Here is a 26,766-nt window from a genome sequence, read left to right as displayed (position 1 = left end):
AGGAAGACCATGTAGCCTGAAGATCTCCCTAAAGAACAGCTCGGCCACCTGTGCTGCTGTATAGTGTGCGGATATGGCAAAGAAATGTGTGTTCTTCATTAGTTGATCAACGCCGATAAAGATACAATCCTTGCCCTGTACCATGGGCAACCCTGTGATGAAATCTATCGAAATACTCTCCCATTTCCCCTCCGGAATGGGAAGAGGCTGTAATAATCCTACGGGATGGCTCATCTCTCCCTTGTTCCTCTAGCAAACATCGCACTCCCGGATGTGTTGGAGTATGTCCTCCTTGAGGCCCTTCCATGAGAACCTCTCCCTGATGGCCCTGTAGGTTTTGGTAAAGCCCTGATGTCCTGCCAATGGGGAGTCATGTGATGCCTGGAGTATCTTCTTCTTGAGCTGAGACCCCTCAGTCAAGAAGATCCGGTCCCTGCAGTAGATGATCTCATCGACCACCCTATGCCTGTCATCTGCCATCTGCCCATCCAGAACCTCACATGCAAATCTGTCCTTGGAGTACTCTACTAAGAGCCGAGCCCTCCAATCTGTGTCCAAGCTCATAAGAGACAACGTGGCTGGTCTACATGAAAGGGCATCTGCTACCACGTTGTTCTTACCTTTGACATACTCAATGTCAAAGTCATATGCTTGGATCTTACTGATCCAGTTCTGCTGCCTCTCTTGTAGCCGCTTTGCTCCAAAAAGAACTTGAGGCTGTTGTGATCAGTCCTCACCTTGAACCTGTTGCCTACCAAATATTGTCGGTACTTAGCCAATGCATGCATGATGGCCAACATATCCTTGTCGTATATGGAATACAACCTCTTGCGCAGAAGGAGCTTCCGTCAAATGCTATAGGGTGACCTCCCTGCATCAATACTATGCCAATCCACTCTCCCGACACATCACACTCCAAAACAAATGGCTGCGTGAAATCTGGAAATGCAAGCAACTCCTGGATAGCCCACTCAATCTCATCTCGATAGGCCTTGGAGTGCTTATAGCGGGTGGTAATCATGGCCTGTATGCCCTGCTCAAGCTCGATGGTGTGCTCAAACCCCCGATCTGGTGGTTGTCCTGGTGGAATCTCCCCAAACACTATGGCATACTGATCAAGGATAGACTGTATCTCTGGGTGTACCGTCTGCCCTGTAGTTCCTGCCTCTGATGCACACAACTCCACTGCCCACTCTATGTCTCCCTTTCGGAAGACTTCCTCCATCCGATGAGCCGAGACAGTCTGAGGCGGATATGTGTGCTATCCCCGTATCTTCTCATGCCTCCCTGTCTTCTCATCATCCCACTCCATCTCCAGGGTCTTCCAATCTATCGTGGCCTTCCCTAGAGTGATAAGCCACTGAACACCTAGTATCATGTTGGTGTCCGGAATATCGACCACAAAAAAGTGGTCAGTCAATGTATAGGTGCCCATCATCACTGAAATCTCTAGAACATAGCGAGCACACATCATGGTCTGATCTCTTGGGACCAATACTGAAAACCCATCGAAGCTCTCTGTCTGTATACCTCTCCGCTCAACCGTCTGGGCATCGATGAAGTTGTGGGTTGCCCCACTGTCAACCAAAATTGATACGTGTTGGTCACGTACTGTCCCTCGTACGCGTAGCGTCAGATACTTGGGAACTCCCTGCAACGTTGCAAGGGCATCTTTAGTGGGTGCAAAAGATGCACCACCTGCTGCTGGTGGTGGAGGTGGAAAAGGTCCCTGTATGGCATGGCTATCTCCTGCCTCCACATCCTCCTCGTCATCCTCTTCTCCACTGCTCTCGGAGAAGACCTCAATAAAATGTGATTTACCAGCAGCACATCTATGTCTTGGTGCCCATGGCTCCTGACAAGTGAAGCACAACCGCTTCTTCTTCAGCTCCCTCTTTGCATCATCGTCAAGCTGTACTCGTCCTGGATTCCCCTTTGGAGGTGGACTCCTCACATCCTTCCCCTTAGACTAGAAAGTCTGTCTCTGGGGGGTAAGGTGTCCGAGTCCTGGGTAAGACATCCTGTAAGTCCCGGGTCCTGCTGATAGTGTCCTAGAGCATAGCTGGTCTGGTGGATCGGACTAGACCCCGAAGTGGCTCTGCTAACCCCTCAACATACATATAGACCCTCCATGCCATGGAGAGGTCTGGCGCCATCATTGAGACCCTCAAGAAATCTGTTGGGCTCCCTGTCTGTTTGAGCCTCGTCAGCTCAACGAAATGCTACTCTGGATCCCTCCGATCAAATCGCTCCATCAGTCTCCTAGTAAACTCGGCATATGACATCGCTTTGGAGTGCCCCAATGTAATCATCCCATGAAACCACTAATCCTAGGCCTCGCCATCCAAATGCAATGTTGCCACCTTGATGGCCTCTGCCTCTGACATCTGGTTAAGCTGGAAATAAATGTCCAGCTTCTCCACCCAAGACTTTGTCGAACTGTTTGATGAGCCATCAAATGTAGGCAAGTGGAATCTGCTTGCTGCACAGTGGGTGTCGCCATCCTGGTAATGCCGGTACCCTCTATGATGATCGTGGGGTCTGCTATCCCGCTGGAGCTGAACAAAATGTCTGAATGAGAGGGCTTCCTTGAACTCCTGCCCATAAGCCTGGTACTCTGCAAAATAATCACCCATATGCCCGGGCTTTGCCTCCCACTGGGCTGCGGCCCCTGTGTCTACTCTTAAGAAGGTGGGCATGGTAGAGCGTGTAGGGGCATGTGAGGCCCTCTGCTGCGCAGTATCACACTGCTCTGGAAAGTGATGGGATGCACCTGATCTCTCACCAATCTGAAAAACTCATGGGCTCTCCCGCTGTCTGGCCTCTACCTCAATTTGCCTCAATAGATCCTGCACTGATTTGAGGAGCATATCCGCAAATCTCTTCCCATCCTCATCTGCCATCTGCTCTACGTCCACTATTGGCTCTCTCTTTTCTGTATCTACCACAAGTTCCTCTTGTTCTGCGTCTACCACAGGCACACAATCTCCCTCTCCGTAGGTATTCTCCAACCTACACCCAGTGTCTTTGTATCTCTGACCTCTGTAACATATATAGGGTTTTTCCCTCGGTGTCACAGATTGCTAGCTCCACAGGCTGAGCCAGAGCTATGCTCTGATACCACTGTAATATTCCTAACCCAGAATATTCATCATACCCCAGCAAAAACTCCAACCAAATATGTGCAAATGATATAATAACCCAGAAGTGATAAAATAACAGTGGAACAACATATAACAACGTAAACCGGAAATATAAGCAGATACACAAGAATTGCAATGAGAAATGCTAAGACATTTTATTATACCGAGCAATAAATGAGTACAAGAGGTGATTAGAATATTGGCACCTCGACTTGCACAAGGAAAGTGAAGAAATACTCTCAAAATGACAAGAATGGCCTTTCTGCATGGATGCTGCTGCTGTGCTCCTATTGCTGCTAGAAAACAAATGATGATTTGGGGCTGCTCCCCTCCTCAGAAAAAGCTGAAACTCTAGATTCGGGCTCTACTCAAGAAACCTAGAAAAACCAGAAAGCTTTCCTGGAATGGCCTCACACTGATCTGCATCCCAGCTACTGGGAAACTGCCGTGCTCTTGTTGCTGCTGGAAATCGAATGAGGATTTGGTGCTTCTCTCCTCCCTAGAAAAGGCTAAAATTCTGGAATCAGACTCTACTAGAAAAACCCAGGAAAACCCAGAAAGCTTGTCTGAAATGGTTGACCCCCGAAAATCACCCTCTTGGGGTTCTACGCAATTCCTCAAAGACGTTGATGAAACTGCTGCTGAAATGCTGATGAAACTGCTGCTGAAATGCTGATGAAACTACTGCTGGGATGCTAATGGAAATACCTTGCCCCAGCAGGCACTTGAAGTCCCTCGGGGCTAAGGGTGAGATCTCCGAATGGAGACACTCAATGCACTCAACAATGGTGTAGACTAGCTAAACAGCCAGTGTGCTCTAAGTCGAAATGACTATCACAAATGCTCATAACCAGAATGATCAAAATGAAGGGGCTCCTCTCTCCTTTATAGCCTTTGCCTCTCTCAATCCCAAGGCTCACCTCCTCTTGTGTGATTCCTCTCTTGCCACGTGTTCCTTTCCTCCTGCGCCGATCCTCCATGTGTCTGTGTGGGCTCTGTTTCTGCATCCCCTTTTGGCCCCCTTGGCTCCCCTTTAAGTCACAACGTTGTGCTACTAGGAAGTGACTTTTTATTCTAAAAGTGAGTTATGTCCCCCTTTGTCACTGTTTATTTACAAATAACTATAGAAGGCAAAAATCAAACAAAATCAAATATTCCAATTAGCCATAGCTAATTAGGAATATTACACCATAGGTAGGTCAGCCCACTTAATATAAGGTCCAAAAGAAATTTCTTGGGGCACTGCCTTGGACCCGTGCAGGAGGGCTACCGTCCCCTTGTGATCTCCCCACACCTGCAACTAGTCATGGAAAGAATATAACACACACCCAACACATTGTGCCTAGTGGAGTGTTGAAAATGGTCAACGATATTGGGAATAGTCAATAATCAAATCAAAAGCCAAGGAATTGGAGATCTAGCTAATGGACCAAGTCGAGCCCCTTCTACTAGACTTTGGAGGTCATTAAAATGGAATGTTGAGTGAGTCCTGGGTCAAAGTGGACCAATAGGTTTCTTGTGGAGAAAAGGTAGTCATTACAAAGCAAGTCATCTTCCTTTACACGAAATCAAACTTCCTTGGACGAAGTTGAGTTTCCATGGATGAAATCGAGCCAAGTAAACTATGTGGAGCCACCTCACTTAGTCGTTGGAGTTAATTTGAGCAAGCCATTGAGCACTTTTGGCTAATATTCTTCATTTCTTTCCTCTCAAGGGTCAAATCAAAGGGAACATTGCACTTCCAAGGGTCAAATCAAGTCAAGTCAAAGTCTTAATGTGGATAAACATTGTAATAAAAATATTTTATCTAAATTTACTTAGTCTTAGTCTCTAGGTTTTGGATGACAAATAAAACTATTTTTTTAGAGAGTGAGGTCCAACTAGTTATTAAAAGGAAATTATATAAGGCTAGCCCCTCCTTTATTTATAGTTGTTGTTGAACTTTGAGATCAAATACCATAATAAAACTTTCATTTGAAAAAAAATTGTGGGTTGAATTTTTCTATTTCGTTTTTTATTGCCTCTTGTTGTAACTTGTAATAGTGCTTAATAAGATAGAAATACTATTTGTGGGTTGAATTTTTCTATTTCGTTTTTTCTTGCCACTTGTTGTAACTTGTAATAGTGCTTAATAAGATAGAGACAAATAAATAGTAAATACTAGTTACAAAAAAATTGGAAGGATGATTCATTGAGGGGATACATAGTCATGTGAAGAGTGCAGCCAAGGAACTAGTTGCCAGTGCAAACTTGTTGGAGGTTGGGTTTATGGGATCAACTAGGTGAAGATCCCTTCCAATCCCATAATCAACCGTACAAATCACTCCCGTTTGAACTTGGGGACTTGTGAAACTATCTTAAATAAAAGTGGGGGTGATACAGTCCTCTCGCTTCCAAAGTAATTGATTTCATTGTCCAAAGTGCAAAGCCAACTTAGAAGTCGTTGTGATTCACAACCCAACAATTGAAGGTAATAGTGGGCTAAAGTAAGCATATATCAGCGACCACAAGATTCTAAAAACCCGGAAATCTTTTCATTTTCCTATTTCGTAAAAAATAAAAAAATAAATATTTACTAGCTTAAACTTTTTAAATTTTATCTCCAGATTAGCTAGTTAATCCTTGGGGTTTTAACCCATAATTTTTAGATTTTATCAAATAAAAAGATATATCTTATTTTGGGCTCTCAAACACACATATTTCACGAGGTATATTGAGTTAACTTTTCATATTTGTGTTAATTTACAACAGTACCTATTTCAGATCCGAAAAAATTCAAGGTATGAGATTCTTCTCCAAGTATACATCCATAAAACCCGTGCATTAGTTTTCAGATTTATTTTTCAAGTTTATACCACTGTTGCGGGACTATTTATAGCTCATCCCAGAAATTAGAAAGTCAAATTATAAGCTAGAATAGTTTTATGGGTTTTTACCCAATGGGAATTTTATCCCAAGATCTTTGCAGTTCTGATGCTTAGAAAGGGTTAAAATTGATCTATCTTTGTTGTCCTATCCTCCCAACCCATAGATTATCAATCTAGAGTGTATGGCCTTGAATAGAGATTTTCATTGTTGTTTTCTGTGTTCTTTTGCATTTTTCAGACATGCAATCGCAGGATAGTGAGCAGAAACACACAAGACAACACCTTGCCAAAAGTATATTTCAAAAAAAACCTATGTATTTGGTAAGTATATTATTATCATTTCTAGTTTATAATGAATTTCCTTGCTAGTCTGCATTACTTTTCTGTATAAATAAGCATCTCATATAGAGAATCCTCCCATAACCATTCGGGTAGGAGTTGGGCTGAAAGAGTGGGAACTTGGCTAGGTGGTAATAGGGCCAATCTACTTGAATTGCATGGGTAACCATTTGTAACAAATTAACAGAAAATATTTCGCAACACTTGGGAAACAAGTGTGGATGTTGAAAACATGTTGAATGTACAATGATGCTTGTTTCTGTCAATTGAGGAAAATTATATACATACAAGGCAATTCATAATTTTTTTGGGTTGCAAATCCTGTGTAGTTCACCAAGGGCCGGCTACATCAACCGCTATATACTATGGTTTAAGTATCAGAGAGGCAAGCATGCCAGTTTATATAATATTTTATTGGCCCAACCAATGGTTAAAGCTGTCAAATAAAAGATGCTAAATGGTATAAAACCAAGATGATAATAGCTCACAAACATTTCCTCTAAGAGACATTCAAATTTCCTTTTGCACTGATGCTAGACACAAAAATTGGGCAACTTTATTGAACTCTGAAGTCGACAAAGCTTCTTCCCTCTTAGAAGAAGAATTGAAATAACTACTGTTCCTTTAAAAAAAGGAAAGGGCAAAAAAAATTAAATGAGAACATAAAACTTCAATTCCTGGGCCAAAAACATTGTAGTTACTTACATGATGCAAATTGCTCTTCCTCCCGTACCAGTGTAGCATTATTGTATTTCCACCCTCATCTGTAGAAAATCCCACATGTAAAGGCTGCAAAATTATTTTTCATTCATCAGTATCAATGGATAAGTTCGCAATAAAATGTTCATACTGGAAATTTAAAGATAGGCAAGATATGACCTGATGGATATCTCCCATAAAATGAGAGAGAAACAGTAAAGCTTCTGTTAAGTTATCTGCAAGTTATAAAATTGGCAATTAGCCTCTATCGCTATTTACATAAGACTATTTAAAAATAACTAACTGTAAAGGAAGCACTTTATGATGCTAAACATGGATAAACACAGACAGAGAATTCATGTAAACAGTGGCAATCCAAAAAAGATACATACACTTTTCACCAGTGGCTCTGCTGCCATAAGTTTCAAGCTGAGAAGTGTAATTTTTTATGGCACCTTCAAGGCACATGCCCTTTTCTCCGTGGGTATTATGGCAGTCCCCTGTTTGCAAACAAACAGTGAGGTTGTTACTCGACATTTCAAGTTGCATATATTTCAGTTTATCAGTGTATCATGAACATTTGGATCATTCTCTTGAGCAATCCATGTTATGTCCATCCATGATTGTATTTAACAGAAGACAGGATTGGCGGGCGATGTGGGAGTATTTCTCCAAAAAAAATAGAGACAAAAACCCAAATGAAAATGGCCAACTCTGGGGATAAAGTTTCTCTGGGATAGTATACTTACTAGAATAAACATAACTACACTGGTTGTCTGGTGTGTCGATGAAATGCAGTGGGCTTGCCCAGTGGTATCTGAACCGCATTTCATCAGCCCACGAACAAAGAGAAGCAAGATCACCCTCTGCATGCTCAGGGAGCAATTGCTTCACCGCCTTTGATGCTTCTTCACTTAAAAGTGGCTGCATTTGTCCATATTGCAGATTAAACAAATTGTAAGTATCAAACTACAAACTAATCCATAGAACAAACCACAATGAATATACATATATAGGATCGTCACCCAGCTGATAGTCCGTACTAAACAACCAGGATTGACGAGATAGCCGCACATGACTCTAGGACAGAATCGGGGTGGGTGATTGACTGTCCGACGCTTTTAGAGTTGTTTAAGGCTCGTTATCATCGGGTGTCTGTCGTTCAGTTGGAAAAGGTGCTTGTAACTTGCATTTTGGAATTTAATTTGATATATCTTCACTTATGTGTGAGTATTCAGAATGTTGGTCTGGTACTTCCATAAAAAATTTAATCTCAAAAATTAGGCAAGATTCGTAGATTTCAAAAATTTAATCTCAAAAATTAGGCCAGAGACATAGTGTTTATTAAGAGCTTTCTATTAATAATTCACATTTAAAAAATAGAGTTAATGTTACACTCTTAGTATGTTGATATTTAATACGAACACTATGTGGAAACTACATTATGTTTATGTGGAGCTAATAATAGATAGGCATCCAAGAAGATTTCAGAAGAACCAAATATATAAAAATTTCTAACTCTAATAATTTAGAAATGGTGGAGAGCCCAAGAGGCCATAGCCAAAAGAAGAAGAAAGGAATAGAAGAAGAAAGGATTGGAAATTTATTGTACTATTCATGTCCCATAGTAGAGCAAAGTGATGGACCACCATTTTGAGTCCTTTTTGTTATAGAAACACTCTTTCTTTGCCACAAATGCATGTTCATTTTTCCTTCTTTTCATTATGTTTTCGCTTACTTATTATGATTTTTCTTAAGGTATGTATTTTTCATTTCCTCTCTTTCCTTTTATAGTTGGATTTAAATTGTTTATATATATATATAGATAGGTATTTTATGATCACAAGAATCTTGCTAACTTGAATTACTATGAGAATGGTCACTATTTCCATGTCAGCACAAGTTAGTTTTAGTCATACCTTTTACGTTAGTGGAATGGATCAACCTTTAAACCCTACCATCAAATTCAAAAGAAGTGGTTCTCTTGAATCAATAGTATTTTAAGAAGACATATTAATGAATATGTATGCAATGATGTAAGAGTTTGATTAGTATTATAAAGGATCCATTGTGACAAAGGTTTGATAGTAGACATGGTTGTGAGCATCTCATTGAACTCGTTAATAATTGTGCATAACTGTACTCAAGGTTTAATTCCACATGATCATACAGATCGAATAAATAGGTCACACCATCACATGAATGCATAACTGCGATAATGCTTGGAGGAACTTGTGACCCACAAGCTACAATTGTATCTTTAAAAATGTGCAGAGGGGTTTTGATGACGTAGTGAATTGGGGATTGCATGAATGAGAATCTATTCAAATAAATTGCGCCACAAAACCAATCAAAGGATTCCTATATTTTTTTAAGTTGTGTGTCTGTTTGAGTTGGTATCAAACTTTGAGGGGCTTACTTCTCCATTTATGGAGTAGGCACACCCACTTCTCATGCATATATGCATGTGTAATCACCGCAAAGGGGGACAATAGAAATTTTTGTTAAGATTATATTGAATCATTTGCTCTATAATTTTGGTTCTATAAACTCAATAGATAACCTATATTTCATGTGTGGGATTGCAACATAATATTGCTTTGGTGATATTGTGAGACCAAGCACAGGCAAGTGTTAGGTAGGGCCCACTTGAGGTAAGGCAATATGTTATTATTGTGCATGATTATGTAGTTTTAGTATGTTAGTTTTTATATTCAATTACTTAATTGTCCTATATATTTTCTTTAAGTTTAGTGTATGTTTTCATTTTAGTTGTTTTAGAATTGGTATGCTACAGAACTAGTTGCTACAAAAATAGTGTGTTACAGGATCAACACATTCTTAGCTATTACTTAGTAGATGAAGGGATATGTCAAGTTATGGATATGATTTTTAGAGACTATAACCTATGAGGTGCCATTATTTACATCAAAGATTAAGAATGCTATTGATTCTTTTTGCTACAAATTTATATTTAAGTTTAGAATAGATTCTTAAAATTTCTTTTAATTGCCTTATGCGAAGCAAATAGGATCATGCAATAATTGTTATTAATCAAGATAAAGTCATTTTTCTATTTACTCTGCACTAAGTGCCTTACAATTTCAAATAGACACTAGGTTGGTCAATTAAGTGATTGTATCCATATGATTCCATCCTAGTTTTAGTAGAAACACACAAAAACATTGTCACCAAGTAAGAGAGAAATAATTAAGGAAAGAAAGAAATACAATTTACAAGAGACTATACAAATCACAATGTCTATTAACTCTACAACAAGCTTGTAATTTCTTTATATCTTGCATTATAATCTCTATTTATATGAAGAGGAAATGCACAATTATTCATTTCACTTAAGCTTTCACAATATGATTTTCTTCAAGGTAAATTTAGTGTTCAATAGTTTTGCAATGTGTTAAATGATTTTATTTCTTAAATGTTGTGGTTATTTTTTTAAAGCTAAGCACAAAGGGGCTTCACCTTCTTGAACAATGCATTATCACATATATTCATAAAGGGGGATGCAAAATTGGGAAGAATTAAGTCAATATATTATAGGTATTGTAGTGTTGGCGGGGTGGGGGGCATGGGGGAGTGTAGAGTACAATGGGGCTTATAGGTATTGGGAGTTATAAAAAGGAGTATCTAGTAAAAAATAGGGATATCTAGTAAAAATAAGGAGATTTTTTTATTGGAAATATGTATTGGCAGGGGGCTTTAAAAATGGATTTTGGGAGGTATTTATCAATATTTAGTGAAATTATGGGTATACTTTAATATCCCATTACTACATGTATTATGTCATAGGTTCATTAAGTGAATGCTTCATGCCTAATTATAAGAAAAAATGTTGTGAAATTGAGTATATATTCATTGTATAACAAGAATAATTTTAAATATATTTTAATGAACCATACATTAGAATATCTAAGGATGTGCATAAATGGTATGGTATCATAATTGTTTTGTTGAGGAATTTGTGTTTTTTAAGCGTAATATATGATTACCCTACTCAAAAAATCTAAATCCAAGTGACATATCCACCATTTTGATCTATATATGAACAAAAGAAGAGAAAATATGCAATAATAAGCCTAAAAAATGGCATAGGAGCATAGGGAAAAAGTTATTGATGAAGAGATTTAAAATTTACAAGGTTGGAAGCTCAATTCGTAGACATTTCCTATAGTTAATATTAACTATTCTTAAGAGAAACAATGATCCTTTTTTGAAGCACTCCAACACTCATGGGATATTAAAAAAATGGGAAAATTCAAGGAAAGAGAAAGAATAACCAAAACTTAAAAAATGAAACTCTAATAACAATTATTCTCAACCCTTATTCAAAGTGGGAGGAAAGGTCAACATGAAGCTCTATAAAGGCGAGATAGAAGAAATTAAATTAAGGCATTGTTTGCAACAATTAGTAGTCTATTTCAGTGTGCATAACGTGTGAAAACAAGATGAATAGGATTCCAAGAGTAAACCTAGAAGGTGATGCACATAATTGATGGGAAAGTCATAATTAGACACTTATAATATAGGGGGGGCAAAAAAAAAAACCAAGTGTCAGATATTAAAGGGCCTCCTTAAGTATCAATTTTACACTATTAAGTATGAAAGGAACATGCAATCCAATGGAACTATATCCAACAGAGGAAAGGGAAAATTATACAAAATCATGCTACAAAGCTTACAAGTAAGCCATTCAGTTATAAATCTTTCCCAAAAATAGATGTGGACATCAAGTAACATTTTGGCTTCACAACGATAAAAGGGTACAAGTCATGCTATTGAATCCTAATACTATACATGAGGTCCATGTGTATAAGCCCAATATATTGAAGGAAACAAGATAAAATTGCTTCTAGGTGGTTGAAAGAAATATGACGAACATGGTGCTTCCAAAAAATGTTAAATATTTAATACTAGATCTAATTTATTTATAACTCAACAATTATTTTATACCTAGAAATTATTTACTCAATAAAATTTGAAAATTGCTAGAAAATAAAATCATTGTTATAGTTTTAACTTTTAAAAAGTAAACTTGCAGTAAAAATAAAATACGGAAATTAATCAATCACACTACAAAAGAAAAATTATGCCTAAAAAAATCTTCCTTCACTTTATATTTACTGAGGAAAACTAGGGCTAGACCCATAAAATAATTATAGTTGTTGGAACTTGGAAATTGACCCCTCCATAAATTCAGGCTCAACGAATTTGACCTAAGAACTCGACCCTCTTCGAAGATTCCAACCCTAGAGAAATCGACTTGTCTCACTAGCAAACTTGGCCCCTTCTTCTCACCTTGTATGGCACTTGTGCACTTGAGAAAATTGGCCCTTGCAATTTCAGTCCCCCTCTCCAGTAATTTGACCTCTCGCCTAAACTTGGCCTCCCTGAAATTTTCTCCCGAAATTTCCTTGTTGCAATCCTTTTCCATTCTCTTTAGTCCTAGAGTCTCTCACTCCTTGAGAAAATCACTCTCTCAACAATTACAATGTAATATGTCTTCATCCTCTCCCATATGTTCTCTTTATAATTTCTCCATGAGCCCAATCCCTAATCTCCAAAGTTATTGAGGGCTAGGATTAAATCCTAGATTTCTTTGATCAATAGTGGATATTAGATATAAGTCACTTAAATAATCAACTGTTCATTCTTAGAAAAACATTATCCCAAAGTGAACATTGATTAAATAACTAATCAATGTACTTTTTCCTAGGTCAAAACATGGGAAGGAGATCATATTAGTTGCTCCTTTCGAACAACCACTTAAAGAGGAATTCTTCTCCTACATGCAAGACACTAGGCCATGTAGAAGACCTTCCATAACTACTCAACAAGAAAGGAAAAATCAAAAGTAGAAAGAGAAAAATAGGAACACTTCCACCACTACATGCATTCAATGACACTACTAACTTTTGTGACAATTGCAATATTAATGGTCACAACAAAGAAAAATGTTGGGAGTTACATCAGGAGTTGAATCCCAAGAATCACAAATAAGGACAATGCAAGAATAAGAATCTTCTAAGCATGGGAGTAGGATAGATAATAGCTTAGATTGCACGAGAAAATTATCTATAGAAAAATGAAAAAGGAAGTGAACCTAAAGAAACTTAATCATAATGAGGTAAAGGAGATGATGAGATTGTTCCATATCTAGATTTAGGCAAGAAGAACAAGGTAGATTCTTTGATCAATATTGGTTCATAAGAATAACTTAATTGTAGAGGACTTGGTAAGTAAGCTTGGTGCATGGTCATCCTCATTTGTACTCATTGGGATGGGTGAAGAACGATGTTGAGTTAAAAGTTACTAAGCATTATAAGATTAGTTTTGTTATTAGTGAAAATTTTATTGGTGAAGTAGAAGTTTGTGCGATGCTCCTTGGTTTGTGGTTTCAGTGTTTGGTAGCCCCTATATTATATGAGGGATGACATCTTAATGAGGGCCAATCAATACCACTAGGTAAAAAATGTGAAATTCTTCATCATCTATTCCCACGAGGGAAGTCTAAGATCTCTCTTTGGTGAGTGCCTGACAAGCTAAAACATTGTTCAACTCATACAAGGAGTATATACTACTCTTTTTTTTCATAGAACAAGAAAGAACATACCAAATATATGGGAGTGAAGTAATCATTAGAAGGAAGTACGAAAAAGTAGAAATAATAATTGGAAGAGCCTTTGTGGGTGTAAAAAGAAGTGTTCCATGAGCTAAAACATATGCTAACAAAGAGGGAAGTGCATAAGGTATGATTACTACTAGATTACACTTTACCAAACATAGGATTGCAGAAGAAGTCCATATTTGAATCAAATGAATCAAAAGAAGAAGTTCCAAGATTTGTTGGAGTAGGAATTACAAGGCTAAGTATCTCTCCTTATGGGTCACCTGTTATAACTTATTTTGGTGCCTAGGAAGGAAGGTATATCAAGAATTTTTATTGATTACAAAGATATTAATAATATCATCCTTTGTGATTGGTGCCTTTTTCTAAGACCAATGGTTTCGAGATTAGCCATGCAAAATTATTCATCAAGTTAGATTTGAAATATAGACACCAACATGTTTATATTAAAGAAAAATATACATGGGAAAATTCCTTCAAGGAAAGGCAAGGTCTGTACAAATGGATACTGAAATGGATAGTGACACCTTTTTGTTTGATGAATGCTCTACAACTTGTATGCCTATAATGAATGACATGTTTCATCCATTTAGAGATTCATTTTCCATGGTGTCTTTATATGACATGATAATATTAAATTTTACTTTGGATGATATTATTGTATATTTGAAGTATATAATGGATATCGTGAGGAATCACAAGTTGCTAGTGAACATGAAGAAGTATGAATTTTCCAAAGAATTCTTGGTGTAATTGGAATACATGATTGGTGGAGGTGAGATAGAAATTGATCCTACAAAAATTGAGTTCACCCTTAAATGATCCACTCCTACTAATGTCACTAAATTCAAGGTTTTGTGGGAGGAATCTAATATTTAAGAAATCCCACAATATCATTTTTTGTTGTGGTAGCAACACCCCGTGTTGTATCATCTAATGGTAAGAGTTTCTAATGGGGTAAGAGTTAGCCTAAATCATTTGAAAAATTGAAGTAGAATATTAGTAAAGTATCATTCCTAAGATTTCATAGCCCATAGAGGCCATTCGAAGTGGAAACTGATCCAAGTGTGAATCCTATGCAAGTACTGTTAATGCAAGGTATAAAAATGATTTTCTATTGTTCAAAATTGTTCAATGGGGTAGAACTAAAATACCCTGTCTATGATGAGGAGCTCTACGTCATGTTGTAGATAGTCAAGAAGTGGAAACACTACTTATTGGGAAAGGACACCATTATCTACATTGATCACCAACCTCTACAATATATACAAACCAAGAGTAATATCTAGCAAGAAAAATATTTAGAGTATATGAGATTTCTATAACAATTTTGTCTAGTAATCGAATATAAAAAGGGTATAATTATCAATTTGACACATGTGGTATCAACATTGCTAACACCAAAAATTATAGTAATAGTCACAATTATGCACATAGCAACATTCACCCATGAAGCATGTAAGTAAGAGTTATTTTAAGATGAGGTGTCCAAGTGTGTGAACTAGTAGCTACAAGGTCAACATAAACTAGCAAATAAAGACAACAAAGTTGATTACAACCTCTTGGGTGGATTACTCTACAACATGGGGATGTTGGGTGTCTTAAAGGGATAAAAGAATTTAATTGAAGAGAGGGACCCACAACTTCAAAATTTCTAAGCATTTTGGTGTGCGGAATATGGTGACCAACTAATAGAGGTATTTATACTAGCTTGAGATGTAGGACGTAGTTAGAGTTATTAGAGGTGATATATCAATTGTACCCACAAGCCAAGTAAAAGGAAAGAAATACTATACAATGTACTTCAATAACTCTAAGACTATGAGAAAGTATATTGATGAAATTTTTTGAGGATCTACTAATGACAAGAAGAGGGTAAAACTAATTATCTATGGTAGTCAAAAGGTTTAATAAGATGTATGTCTTGATGGTTTGTAAAAATACTACTAAAGGACAAGAAGTAGTAGGTTTTTACTTTGAAAGGGTCTAGGTGCACTTTAGTATACCAAGGGGTATCACCTCTAATAAATATAATAGTTTCCTTGGCATGTTTTGGAGTGTAGCATGGGAGAATTTGGATACCAAATTGAAGAGTTATATAACCTTCCATCCCTAAATGGATGACAGATGGAGTTGGAAATAAGGAATTGGGTTCAAGCTTTTAGAGGTATGATAAAAAACATTCGAGGACACAACATTAAAAAAATGTTATATACAACACTCTTATAATCAACTTATTAATAGTTACATTGGTAAGCTTCCCTTTGAAATTTTGTTTTAGATATCTTCCACCTTCACCTTTAGATATTGTGTCTAGTCTGCATGAAGTAAAGAAAGTAGGAGCCTCAAGTGATGCATTGAAGGTCAAGAAGTTTGTGGATAGGATTAGGAAAATACACTTGCATATTCAAAAGAAATTAGAAAAACCCTAAGAGAAATACAAGGCCATGCATGATTAAAACATGATTGGAAATATATTCAAGGTAGGATAATGAGCATGGAAAATTTTAGGGGCTAATATTTGCAAGTGGGCTAATTTTCCATGATTTAAAAAAAAATTCGCAAATTTCTGTTTTTTATAAAAAAGATTCGCCCACATTTTACAATATAAAATTATTTTACCTTAAAATCACCAACATTATATAGAGAGTATATATAAAATCATTATAAATTTTAATAATTTTACAAATACATCAATAAACATGTTATAGTTTGCATATTAGAGACTAGTGAAATTTGCTAATGTTTTTAAACTTCAAGATATTTTTCCATCCTTAAAATTTTCCCTGATAATGAGTTTGGTTGCATCTGAATAAAGAAAGGTTGTAGCGACCATGGAAGAAAATCAAAACTTTAAGATATGGGCTTTTTGAAGTATTGGAAAATGTAGACAAAATGCTTATAAACTTACATCCATATATGTTCATTTACATCATATTAAATATAAAGAACTTGAAACTCTATGAGTCATCTATTCTTGATGATGAAGAAGAGTACTTAGTATTAACTTCCATGGAATACATGGCATTGGATGCTTGATAGGATTAACATAACACATGATTCTATAAAACAAGATAATAATGAATAGAAGGGGTCATCAAGAAATTTGGTAGGATTGAAGGGAAACTACTTGGCAAAGACAAGTGTTACTCTGGCGAGAAAGTTAAGGAAATACTTCCATATCTTGGCCCATTATATTGATTACTTTATTTCTTTCATGGATTTCAACACTTTGTGGTGCTAAGAGATAGAAAAAATCTCCAATAAAGTGCACATGTGACAAAATGTTTGTGAAACCATTCTGTTAGGTCCCTATACTACTAGTGTAACCCCTTATTGTTATTAGTACAACCCCCTTATTATATTGTTGTGCCCATGTAGTCCCCATATTGTTATTATTGTGCCCCATAGAAGCCCACTATTGTTATTATTGTGCTCTTACATTATTATTGTTATGTCGGCTCTCATTATATTATGACCCCTTAGACTCCTATATATGGAAAGGAGGTCTTGTCATTTGTATCATCCAAGAATTGTTCATTTGTGTAATGTAAAGGAGGTTTCCCCCTCGAAGAGGCTAAATTATAAGGTGTTGATCTATCTTTTCTATCTTTTTGTGAGCTAGTTTCATAACATTTAGTATCAGAGCTTTGGATTCGAGGGTTTTGTTGCTCCAAACAGGTCATCGTGGAATTTTCGCTATAATTTTTTTTCTGCGACGTTTCATATGCGAAACAAAAAACCCATTCGAGAATAAATTGCGGTGAACGTTAGATCTAAATTTCAGGTCTTGTCTCGCTATATTTTCAGAGATGTGATTTGAGCAAACTAGGGTTTTGGCAAGCTCCATAATTTCATCTAAAATAGGTCATCGTGGAATTTTCGCTATAACATTTTCGCTACGAAGTTTCAGAAGCTAAACCAAAAACCCATTTGAGAAGAAACCGGTCTGAACCTCGGGTGCGAATTTCAGAGCTCGTCTCCCTATGTTTTCGGAGATATGATCTAAGGAAGTTAGAGTTTTTGTAGACTCCCGAGTTACATTCCAAACAGGTGACCTGAGGAAAATCGTCATAGCTTTTGTTCTGAGCATCAGATGGAAATTTCATAAGAAGTTTCAAAAAGAGGACATCCTGTAGTTTTCTATGTCTTATTTTTAGGTACTAAGGTTGAAACAGTGACACGTGGAACTTCGTACAAGTTCACTCTACTGAACTAGTCTGTAATCAGGTCATCGTGGGAGATTTGACATAATGGTTCCTTGCAGAATCCAATACTGATCAGACTTGCTAGGTTAGAAATAGAATGCAGAGAACTACGGCAGGAAGAAATTTTAGAATTTGGAGATCTGAAATTACAGAGTTACAATCGTTTCAAGATTGAGCTCCTAAAATCAAGAAAAGTCAATATGAGGACATTTGATGGCAAGGATCCGGTAAATTAGATACTACAGATGGAGCAATATTTTGATCTACATTGTGTACCACTTTTATAAAAGGTATGTATTGCATCTTCATATTTAGAGCCGGATCAATTTTTATGGTATAAAGGGCTATGTTCTCATAAACCACTTGTTACGTGGTCAATTTTCACGGAGGAAATGATAGCACATTATGAGGATACAAAGAGAAACAACTTCTTTAGCCAATTGATAAATCTCAAACAAAAGTGGTCAATGGCAGAGCACATTGAGGACTTTCAAAAATTGAATATAAGGGAAAATGATATTCCAGAGAAGCAGAGGATTGATGTCTCCTTAGGGACTTTAAAGGATAACATTAAACATGAGGTTCATCTTTGGGAACCTGATTCATTGGAGAAGGCATTCAGGTTGGAAAGAAAAGTGGAAAGTGAAATTATGGAAACAAGGAATCCCACCACTCATGACTATAATTGTGGAAGTGTTTTTTCTCCTGGCCTTCCACAACCTACAAGGTTTACACCACAAAAATTGGAAGAAAAAAGAGAAAAAGGGCTCTCCTACAATTGTGATAACAAATACACTAAAGGTCATGAGTGTGTTGAGAAGAAATTATTTTACATAGATTATGAAGAGGAGGAAGAAAAGGATCAAGAAACATCAAAAGAAGAGGATATACAGCAGGAACCAACCCTAGAGAAAGAAGAAATGAATCTGATCATATCTTGTAAACCATTGGTAAGAATTACCACTCTTCAAACTCTGAAGATAGAAGGACATATCAAGAATAAAAAGGTTCAAGAAGTGAAAGATCACATCGAGAAAGAAGAAATGAATCCAACCATATCTTGTAATGCATTGGCTGGAATTACCACTCCTTAAACTATCAAGATAGAAAGACATATCAAGAAGAAAAATGTTCAAGAAGTGAAAGATCACATCGAGCATCAAGAAATGAATCCAACCATATCTTGTAATGCATTGGAAGAAATTACCACTCCTCAAACTCTCAAGATAGAAGGACATAACAAGAAGAAAAAGGTTCAAGCATTGAAAGATCACATCGAGCATCAACAACAAGTTCTCCAACTTTTAAAGGATAATGCCACTTTGGTGCAGAATCGAATGAAACAATAGGCAGATCAACATCGGAGTGAAAGAAGTTTTGGTGTAGGCGATTGGGTATTTTTCGACTACATATCAAGAAAGATATTTATGAGAAGGAAATGTTTGCAATACTACATGCACTTAAGAAATGACGACCCTACCTAATGGGAAGACACTTCAAGGTAAAAACAGATCATGATAGTCTTAAATACTTTTTAGAACAAATATTATCTTCAGAAGAGCAACAAAAATGGGTCACAAATATGTTGGGTTACGACTTTGAAATCATCTACAAAAAAGGGAACAAAAATGTTGTTGCAGATGCACTCTCAAGAAAGGATGAGGATGTGGAAACATTTTTTTGTGCTATTTCTATTATCCAACCAGATTGGATAAAAAAAGCAAGGGATGAATGGAAGAAGGACGAAGAAGTGTGGCCACTTATTCAAAAGTTGTAGAAGATCCCAGTTCAAACAATATTTCTAGAACTTGACACTGAAGGAAAAATCATATTGGAACCTGAAGCATCAACAGAACCGAGAAGTTGATAGCTATGAAATCGACCAATTTTAGAGTATCTCATCAAGTGGAAGAACTTACCCCCTGAAGATTCCACATGGAAGGATGAGAATTTTATACGGAAGCAACGAGAACTACTCAAGCATTGAGGACAACACTTTTTGAAGGAGAGGGGCATGTTAGGTCCCTATACTACTAGTGTAACCCCTTATTGTTATTAGTACAACCCCCTTATTATATTGTCGTGCCCATGTAGTCCCCATATTGTTATTATTGTGCCCCATAGAATCCCACTATTGTTATTATTGTGCCCCTACATTATTATTGTTATGTCGGCTCTCATTATATTATGACCCCTTAGACTCCTATATATAGAAAGGAGGTCTTGTCATTTGTATCATCTAAGAATTGTTCATTTGTGTAATCTAAAGGAGGTTGCCCCCTCGAAGAGGCTGAATTCTAAGGTGTTGATCTATCTTTTCTATCTTTTTGTGAGCTGGTTTCATAACACATTCGCACTGACTTAACCTAGAGTTAGTCAACTCTTACCTATATAGGAGTTATGCATATATTGGATTGATAACCAATACTGGGCGATAGCCACATCATAAGGTTATTTTCCTCCAGGTTAAATGCTAGGAAAAAAATTGGAAGGTTTCTACTGAGGCCCCAATAGCTTCCCAAGTCATTAAGACTTGATAACCCCTCCTTTTACTTTTCAACTATTGCTTTTCTTGTCTTTAATGTTATGATCAAAGTGGGGTGGAATTTTTGGCTGACCATTTTTTATACTTTTCATTTTTCATGCATTCTGATTGATGAGTTAGCTCAAGCTATGATCTTTTGTTGCTTTATTTCTAATGTCTTTAGATTTCTCTCCCTACACTTCAACTCTTACTTGTGCTTGTTTCATTTCATTTCTTAAGTGAATATAATATCAAACAACTATATAAGAGATCCTTTGTGATGTTGAATTTTGTTTCTTATTTAAAAGATTTGTTTCATTTATCTTCCAAAACTATTAAAAAACTTATATTTAATATTATCTTTTTTTATATATATATATATTCCAAATTTTATAAAATTTAATATGGAAATCTATTTTTATTTTAATAAGATTAATTTTATTTACTAAATCATACTTGTATTAAAAATATATTTTTGATATTTTAATGTATAGTAAATAATTTTATTTATTTATTGATAAAATTACAATTTTCCTATTAATATTTTTAATAAAAATCAATTTTGAATTTCTTTTAAATTTAATATTTAGTTAATGTTATAATAATAATTATTTAATTTATTAATATTTTATTTTTTCATAATTTTTTTTTTTAAATTTAATTTTTCCTCGTCTAATATATTAAATATAAAAATAAAAATAATAATACTACCTATCACATTTTTACTTTTCATTGACGTAAAGGGAATATTACATTATATCCCATTCGACATACTATTTATTTATGTCATTTTCAAAATGCAGTGTAAAGAATAAATGTATGTTTATTAAATTGGGTCGGTGAATGTGTTATGATGAATTATGTTTTTATTTTTGTTTTTTTCCCATAAAATTGTTTTTGAGAGGTTCTAGGGATTCTTTCTTATTGAATTGGGTGTCTTATATTAAATTAAGTTTCTAATTTTTTAAATGCAAATTTTGTGGGGGAGTTGAAGAAATACTTTTTCGTAATAGTAATTGGTATTTTTAACTAATGGTTTTTGAGAGGGAATTGAAGAAATATTTTTTCATATTTAATAAAAAATTTAATTATAATAAGAATATTTATAATTAAAAATAATAATAAATGAATTTGAAAATTATACAAAGTTATCACCAATAAATATATCGATGTGCGGAGAGTGATTTTTTATAATTTAATATTAAAAAAGTTAAAAAAAAACTAAATATATTTTCATAATAAAATTTTCAATAAAACCAAAATTAAATAATAATGGTGTTAAATTAACTTAAATTAATTTTTTTTTATAATATTACAATTAAAAATAATATTTATATTAATAAATTAAAAATATTAATAACAAAATTCAATATGCATTAAAAGTAAAAATATTTTATCATAAAATTTAAATATAAATAGAGATATTTCTTATTCTATTGATAAGTGTTTTTTAATATTAATAATAAAAATAATTCAATATGTATATATAGAAATAGAAACATTTTATCTCAGGGATATATTTTTTCTATTTCTTAATATGAGTGGATATGTATTTAAAAATATGTAATAATACAAAAAACATTTTAATGTGGATGATGTGGATTATAAATAAAATATTTAATGTTAACTATGTATATACGAGCCTAGATCCATTTAACATTGGATTTATCAAGCGCCGAGAAGGATCAAATATCCTGTAATGCAAACATCCTTTTTGAGTGCAAAACCTAAGGATATGTTTGTGCCTCTAGAGAGTTGATCCCTTTGGGCGGTTAGTAGATCTAGAGTTAAGATGAATATAAGATGGTTTGATATATATAAGCTTAGTAATTAAGGTACAATCTACTTGGAACTCTATCGCTAGTGTAAAATCCAATAAGCTCCTCTCTTATACCATAAAACTTAATAAGAAAATGCATTTGTCTTTTCAAGAGCCAAGGATATTAGCTATCACTGGTTTAATTTTATTTTTAATGTTATCATTCGATCTCCTAAATAAAACTCAATAATAATTGTATACAAACTAAGTTGTTATGAACATCTAAGAGACATATTCCAATGAATTTTCATGTAGATGTTAAAACCAATTGACACAATCTAAATTGAGCAAGTCCAATAAATTTTAATGCAGACAAAAAATATAGAGAAAATATAGGACTAAGAGCATCATATTTTATTTTTTTGGTGATTGCATTTCTCTTCACACTCATGAGTAAAATTTCAAACATATAAAATAAACTGAAGAAACTCATAACTAAAATTTCAAACATATAAAATGAAATGAATAACATATAAAAATGCTTGGAAAAATCTAATCTTTGAAGGCTATGTAACAAAGTGAGCAAAGATGTTTTTCCCAAGTTTTACATGGAAAGCGTGCATATGCAGAGATGTAAATTCTTTATGTATTGTGGCCTTATTAAGTGGTTTTCTTGGTCGAATCTAGCTAAAATCATTTGTTGCAATGAATGTCTCATATAAGCAAAGAATACCTTTAAATAATCTATATTAGAGAAAAATACCATGGGTTATGAGAACCTCAAGCCCAAAGACATCCATGCTTAAATTTACTATTTTATCTCAATTTTATTTTAATTATTAATTAGTATTATTATTATTATTTTAATGTAATTTGACCATTAGAGAAGAATGCCATGGGGAAAACCATGAGTTGTTAAAATCTAGAGCCAAAAATCCTCCATCCATAAATTTATTATATTCTGCAATTTTATTTTAATTATTATTTTTTTTTCAAATTATATATATATATATATGTATGAGCAAACATTAAAAGAATATTGACATATTTAAGTATTTCACATCTAACTCATATATATATATATATATATATATATATATATATATATATAAAGCAAACATCAAAAGAATATTGACATATTTAAGCATAGCACATCTAACTCTTATACATCTAACATCCAATGCCTACACATCTCTCTCATACTAGGTTGTAGAGAACCTCTCGGAGAAATTATCTTTCTTTCTTTCCCTTTTTAAGTTCATTGGCAAGCAAGCCACCAAATTGGTGTATAAGACCCCCTTGCTTATGGGATAAGTAACTCATATTCATGTAGTGATTTGACTACTAAAGCATATGGAGGTGTGCCTACTCTAGTCCCGTCTCGATCTCAACTTGTGACATATTAGGAGGAATCAAAGGTTTTTAACCAATAGACTCACTTGCTCAAATAAAAATAAAATAAAAAATAATCTTATGGTTAAAACATTTTATTAGTGTGTTGCTCAAAACTAAGGAGATGTGTAATTCCTACACCATATATATATATATAACACCCGCATAGATCCATGTTAACCCCATATCTATCAAGTGCCAAGAGGGATCAAATCTCTTAAGGTGCAAACCTTTTTTCAAGTTTTGCACTCTAAAAAAATGCTTGCACCTCAAAAGATTTAATCCCTCTTGATGCTTGTTAGATTTGGGGTTAACACATGAATTTGTGCTACTGATAATAATAAAAGAATCTTTCTCTCTCTTTCACTCATATACAGATAATGATATAAAATGAGATAAAAAATTAATAGTATGGAACTTGTATTTTAATATTCAATAATATGATGATGATGATGATGATGATGATGATGATGATGATGATGATGATGATGATGATGATGATGATGATGATGATGATGATGATGATGATGATGATGATGATGATGATGATCTAATTTTAAGGTCATACCAAGCTAGATGTGTAATTGGTGTAGGAGAACCCAACATTTCTTAGAAAAGGGACCCAACTCCATATAATGATTTGATTGCTAAAGTCTATAAAGGTGTACATAGTTTACCCCCTCTAAATTTGAACTTGTGACTTTTTAGGAGAAAACACCTAACTATTAGGTCCACTCAAGTAAAGTAACCTACTTTTTATGAACCTCACATTTCTTAGAAAATGGACCCACCTCCATGTAATGATTTGATTGCTAAAGCCTATGGAGTTTACATAATCTACCCCTCTAACTTTGAACTTGTTACTTCCTAAAACAAAACACCTGACCATTAAATCCACTCAAATAAAGTAATGTCTTTTTATATACTAGTTAAATACAAAATAATCCGATGCGTCTTATAAACTTGCTATCATCTTGGAATACAGATGAGAGAATGTAAATAAAATATACTATTATTAACTAACAAAATGCATAAATATATAGGGATTTAATACAAGATACCAACCATGTGCTGATTAACAATGTTGAAAGAAATGTGTCGACGTTTCCCAAAATTTAGACCAAAAAAAACATGTTTTGATACTCCATTGTTGGTTTCCAATATGTAATGGGGATTTTTGAATGAACCAGACTCTCTTAGTTTGTTTCAACATTGTTGGGTTCCAATATCTCTATAATGAGGATTGTGTTAATGAACCAGACTCTCTTGGTTTGTTTCAACCGACTTTGAAAATTGGAAATGTTTTCATTTTTAATAGATCTTATTCTAGGCTATGAACTGAATTCAGTGGGCAATATGTACTGAATTTAATTGGAGTGCCTATTTTAGAAATATTTCAAAATATGAAATTTCTATTTTCAAATTTAAAATATTATTAAAATCTAATGAAAATTACCAAAATCTACAATCTAGATAACCATGAATAATAATGGCCAGTCTAGTTATAAGAATTTTTCTGAATGGTTTACTCAAAAGTCGATCCATTATGGAAACGTTCATGGATTTCTTTAGTAAATTTGAAGTGCAAGCATTCCTCAGAACAGATAAAAGGGAAAGTTTTGGGTGCATTCCCACGTGATTGGAGGCTATGGTTCTTGACTCTCATGCAACCAGAGTTGGGGAAAGAAGGCCTGAAGTCATTTTGGCTCTTTGACGCAAATTTTCAAAGATATCAAAGTTAAGAACTGCCTCCTGCACTGGACAAGTTGGTTATTCAAAGATATTCATCACCATTTTATGAACTGAGGACTTCACTTGGACATTAAGAGATTTACTGAAGACATGCTGTCAACCTTATTTTTTTGTGAATGAACTTCTCAATAGGATCATCTTGAATCACCTACGCACCAGTCTGATCTCTCTATCCTACATAACATTATTTGATCTTCCCACAGAGAAATGTAGTGGAAATCCATGGACAGCCAAACACCAACCAAAAAGAGAGCAAACACATGAAACTGCAGACAGAAAGACTTGCAGCAGCAGCAAGAAGAAGAAACAATAATAATATTAAGTGATCTTCACACAGAGAAATGTGGTGGGAATCCATGGACAGCCAAACGCCAACCAAACAGAGAGAAAACACATGAAACTACAGACAAAAAGACTTGCAGCAACAACAAGAAGAAGAAATAACAATAAATACCTCAGCTATCTTGCAAGTAGAATAATGCCCTTCCTTTCCCCAAGCCTGGGCACCAGGAAAAAGAGTCACACCAACAAAAATGAGAAACAGCATATCCGTTCCAAGCCACATTAAACACCCAAATTTGCCCATTATTTCTGAAACCACTCTAATGATCTTCTGTAACTCCTAAAATACCTTTTGTTGCAAGATGCTAATGCAATATTCACTCAAGAAATGCTAGCACTACTCAACAAAACAACAGCTATAATTACACCCTTAATCTTCTATCTCCTGCAACAACAATTTATAAAATTTTTGAATGTGAATGTCAGGAATCCAATTAGTGCAATTGACTACTCTTCACAGATTGCGTAGACAGCGCTGGGTTGCGTGAGTTTTTGGCATATGCTTTTAGGTTAAACAATATTATCTGATGATAAAAATGATCTGAAGATGGTTATATTTTAATAATCTATCACATTTATGTTGCATTTTTAATTATGAGGTTGAGGTCTTGTTAAGTATGAGGCTGAGGTTAAATTTTGCAAATCCGTTTAAACAACTCTTTTTTTCTTTTTTCAATGGTATATTCCAATTGTCTGAATTTTCTTCAGATTAATATATCTCTATGAGCGCATGCGAAAGTTCCCTCCATTAAATCTGGTAACCGACTGTGAAGGGGGACCAGTCCTTGAATCTAGGGAATATGCCAAGTTTGCAGGTGAAGAATATCCGAGGAATATGTGGGTGAGAAGCGTGATTTACATGTTTATAATTACATGGACGTCGACTGCACGAGTTTCCTGGTTTCCACTAAGTTCAATATAAAAATACAACTCACTTGGGATTCTATCAATGGTACAGATTGAAAGAAAGGGCAGCACAGGGTTGGTTATTGACAGTGAAGGCTTTTCTAATTCGTACCATTCTATGAGTAGCTTGCTGTAGATTCAAACAATAGGCAGCACATGGCTCTTTAATGGCATTTACCATTTTGCTATATT

General features: G+C 35.0%; 1 protein-coding gene across 1 annotated transcript in view; it reads right to left on the bottom strand.

Annotated features, from left to right (window-relative positions):
• LOC149210271 (endonuclease 2-like) overlaps positions 1 to 26,145 on the bottom strand; it is a 113,294-nt gene extending 87,149 nt beyond the window's left edge. Inside the window, exons 1-5 of the mRNA XM_089394389.1 lie at positions 25,781 to 26,145; positions 7,798 to 7,972; positions 7,441 to 7,548; positions 7,229 to 7,284; positions 7,055 to 7,138 (exon numbers count right to left, since the gene is read on the bottom strand). Of these exons, the coding sequence (XP_089250515.1) occupies positions 7,055 to 7,138; positions 7,229 to 7,284; positions 7,441 to 7,548; positions 7,798 to 7,972; positions 25,781 to 25,912 (555 nt within the window). The 5' untranslated portion in view covers positions 25,913 to 26,145. The remainder of the gene's footprint in view (positions 1 to 7,054; positions 7,139 to 7,228; positions 7,285 to 7,440; positions 7,549 to 7,797; positions 7,973 to 25,780) is intronic.
• Positions 26,146 to 26,766: the final 621 nt, after the last annotated feature.

Source organism: Pinus tabuliformis, chromosome 1_2, assembly GCF_031772625.1.
Source record: "Pinus tabuliformis cultivar Carrire ecotype Pingquan chromosome 1_2, CPIR1, whole genome shotgun sequence".
NCBI classification, from domain to species: domain Eukaryota; kingdom Viridiplantae; phylum Streptophyta; class Pinopsida; order Pinales; family Pinaceae; genus Pinus; species Pinus tabuliformis.
This window is presented reverse-complemented; position numbering and strand designations above follow the sequence as displayed.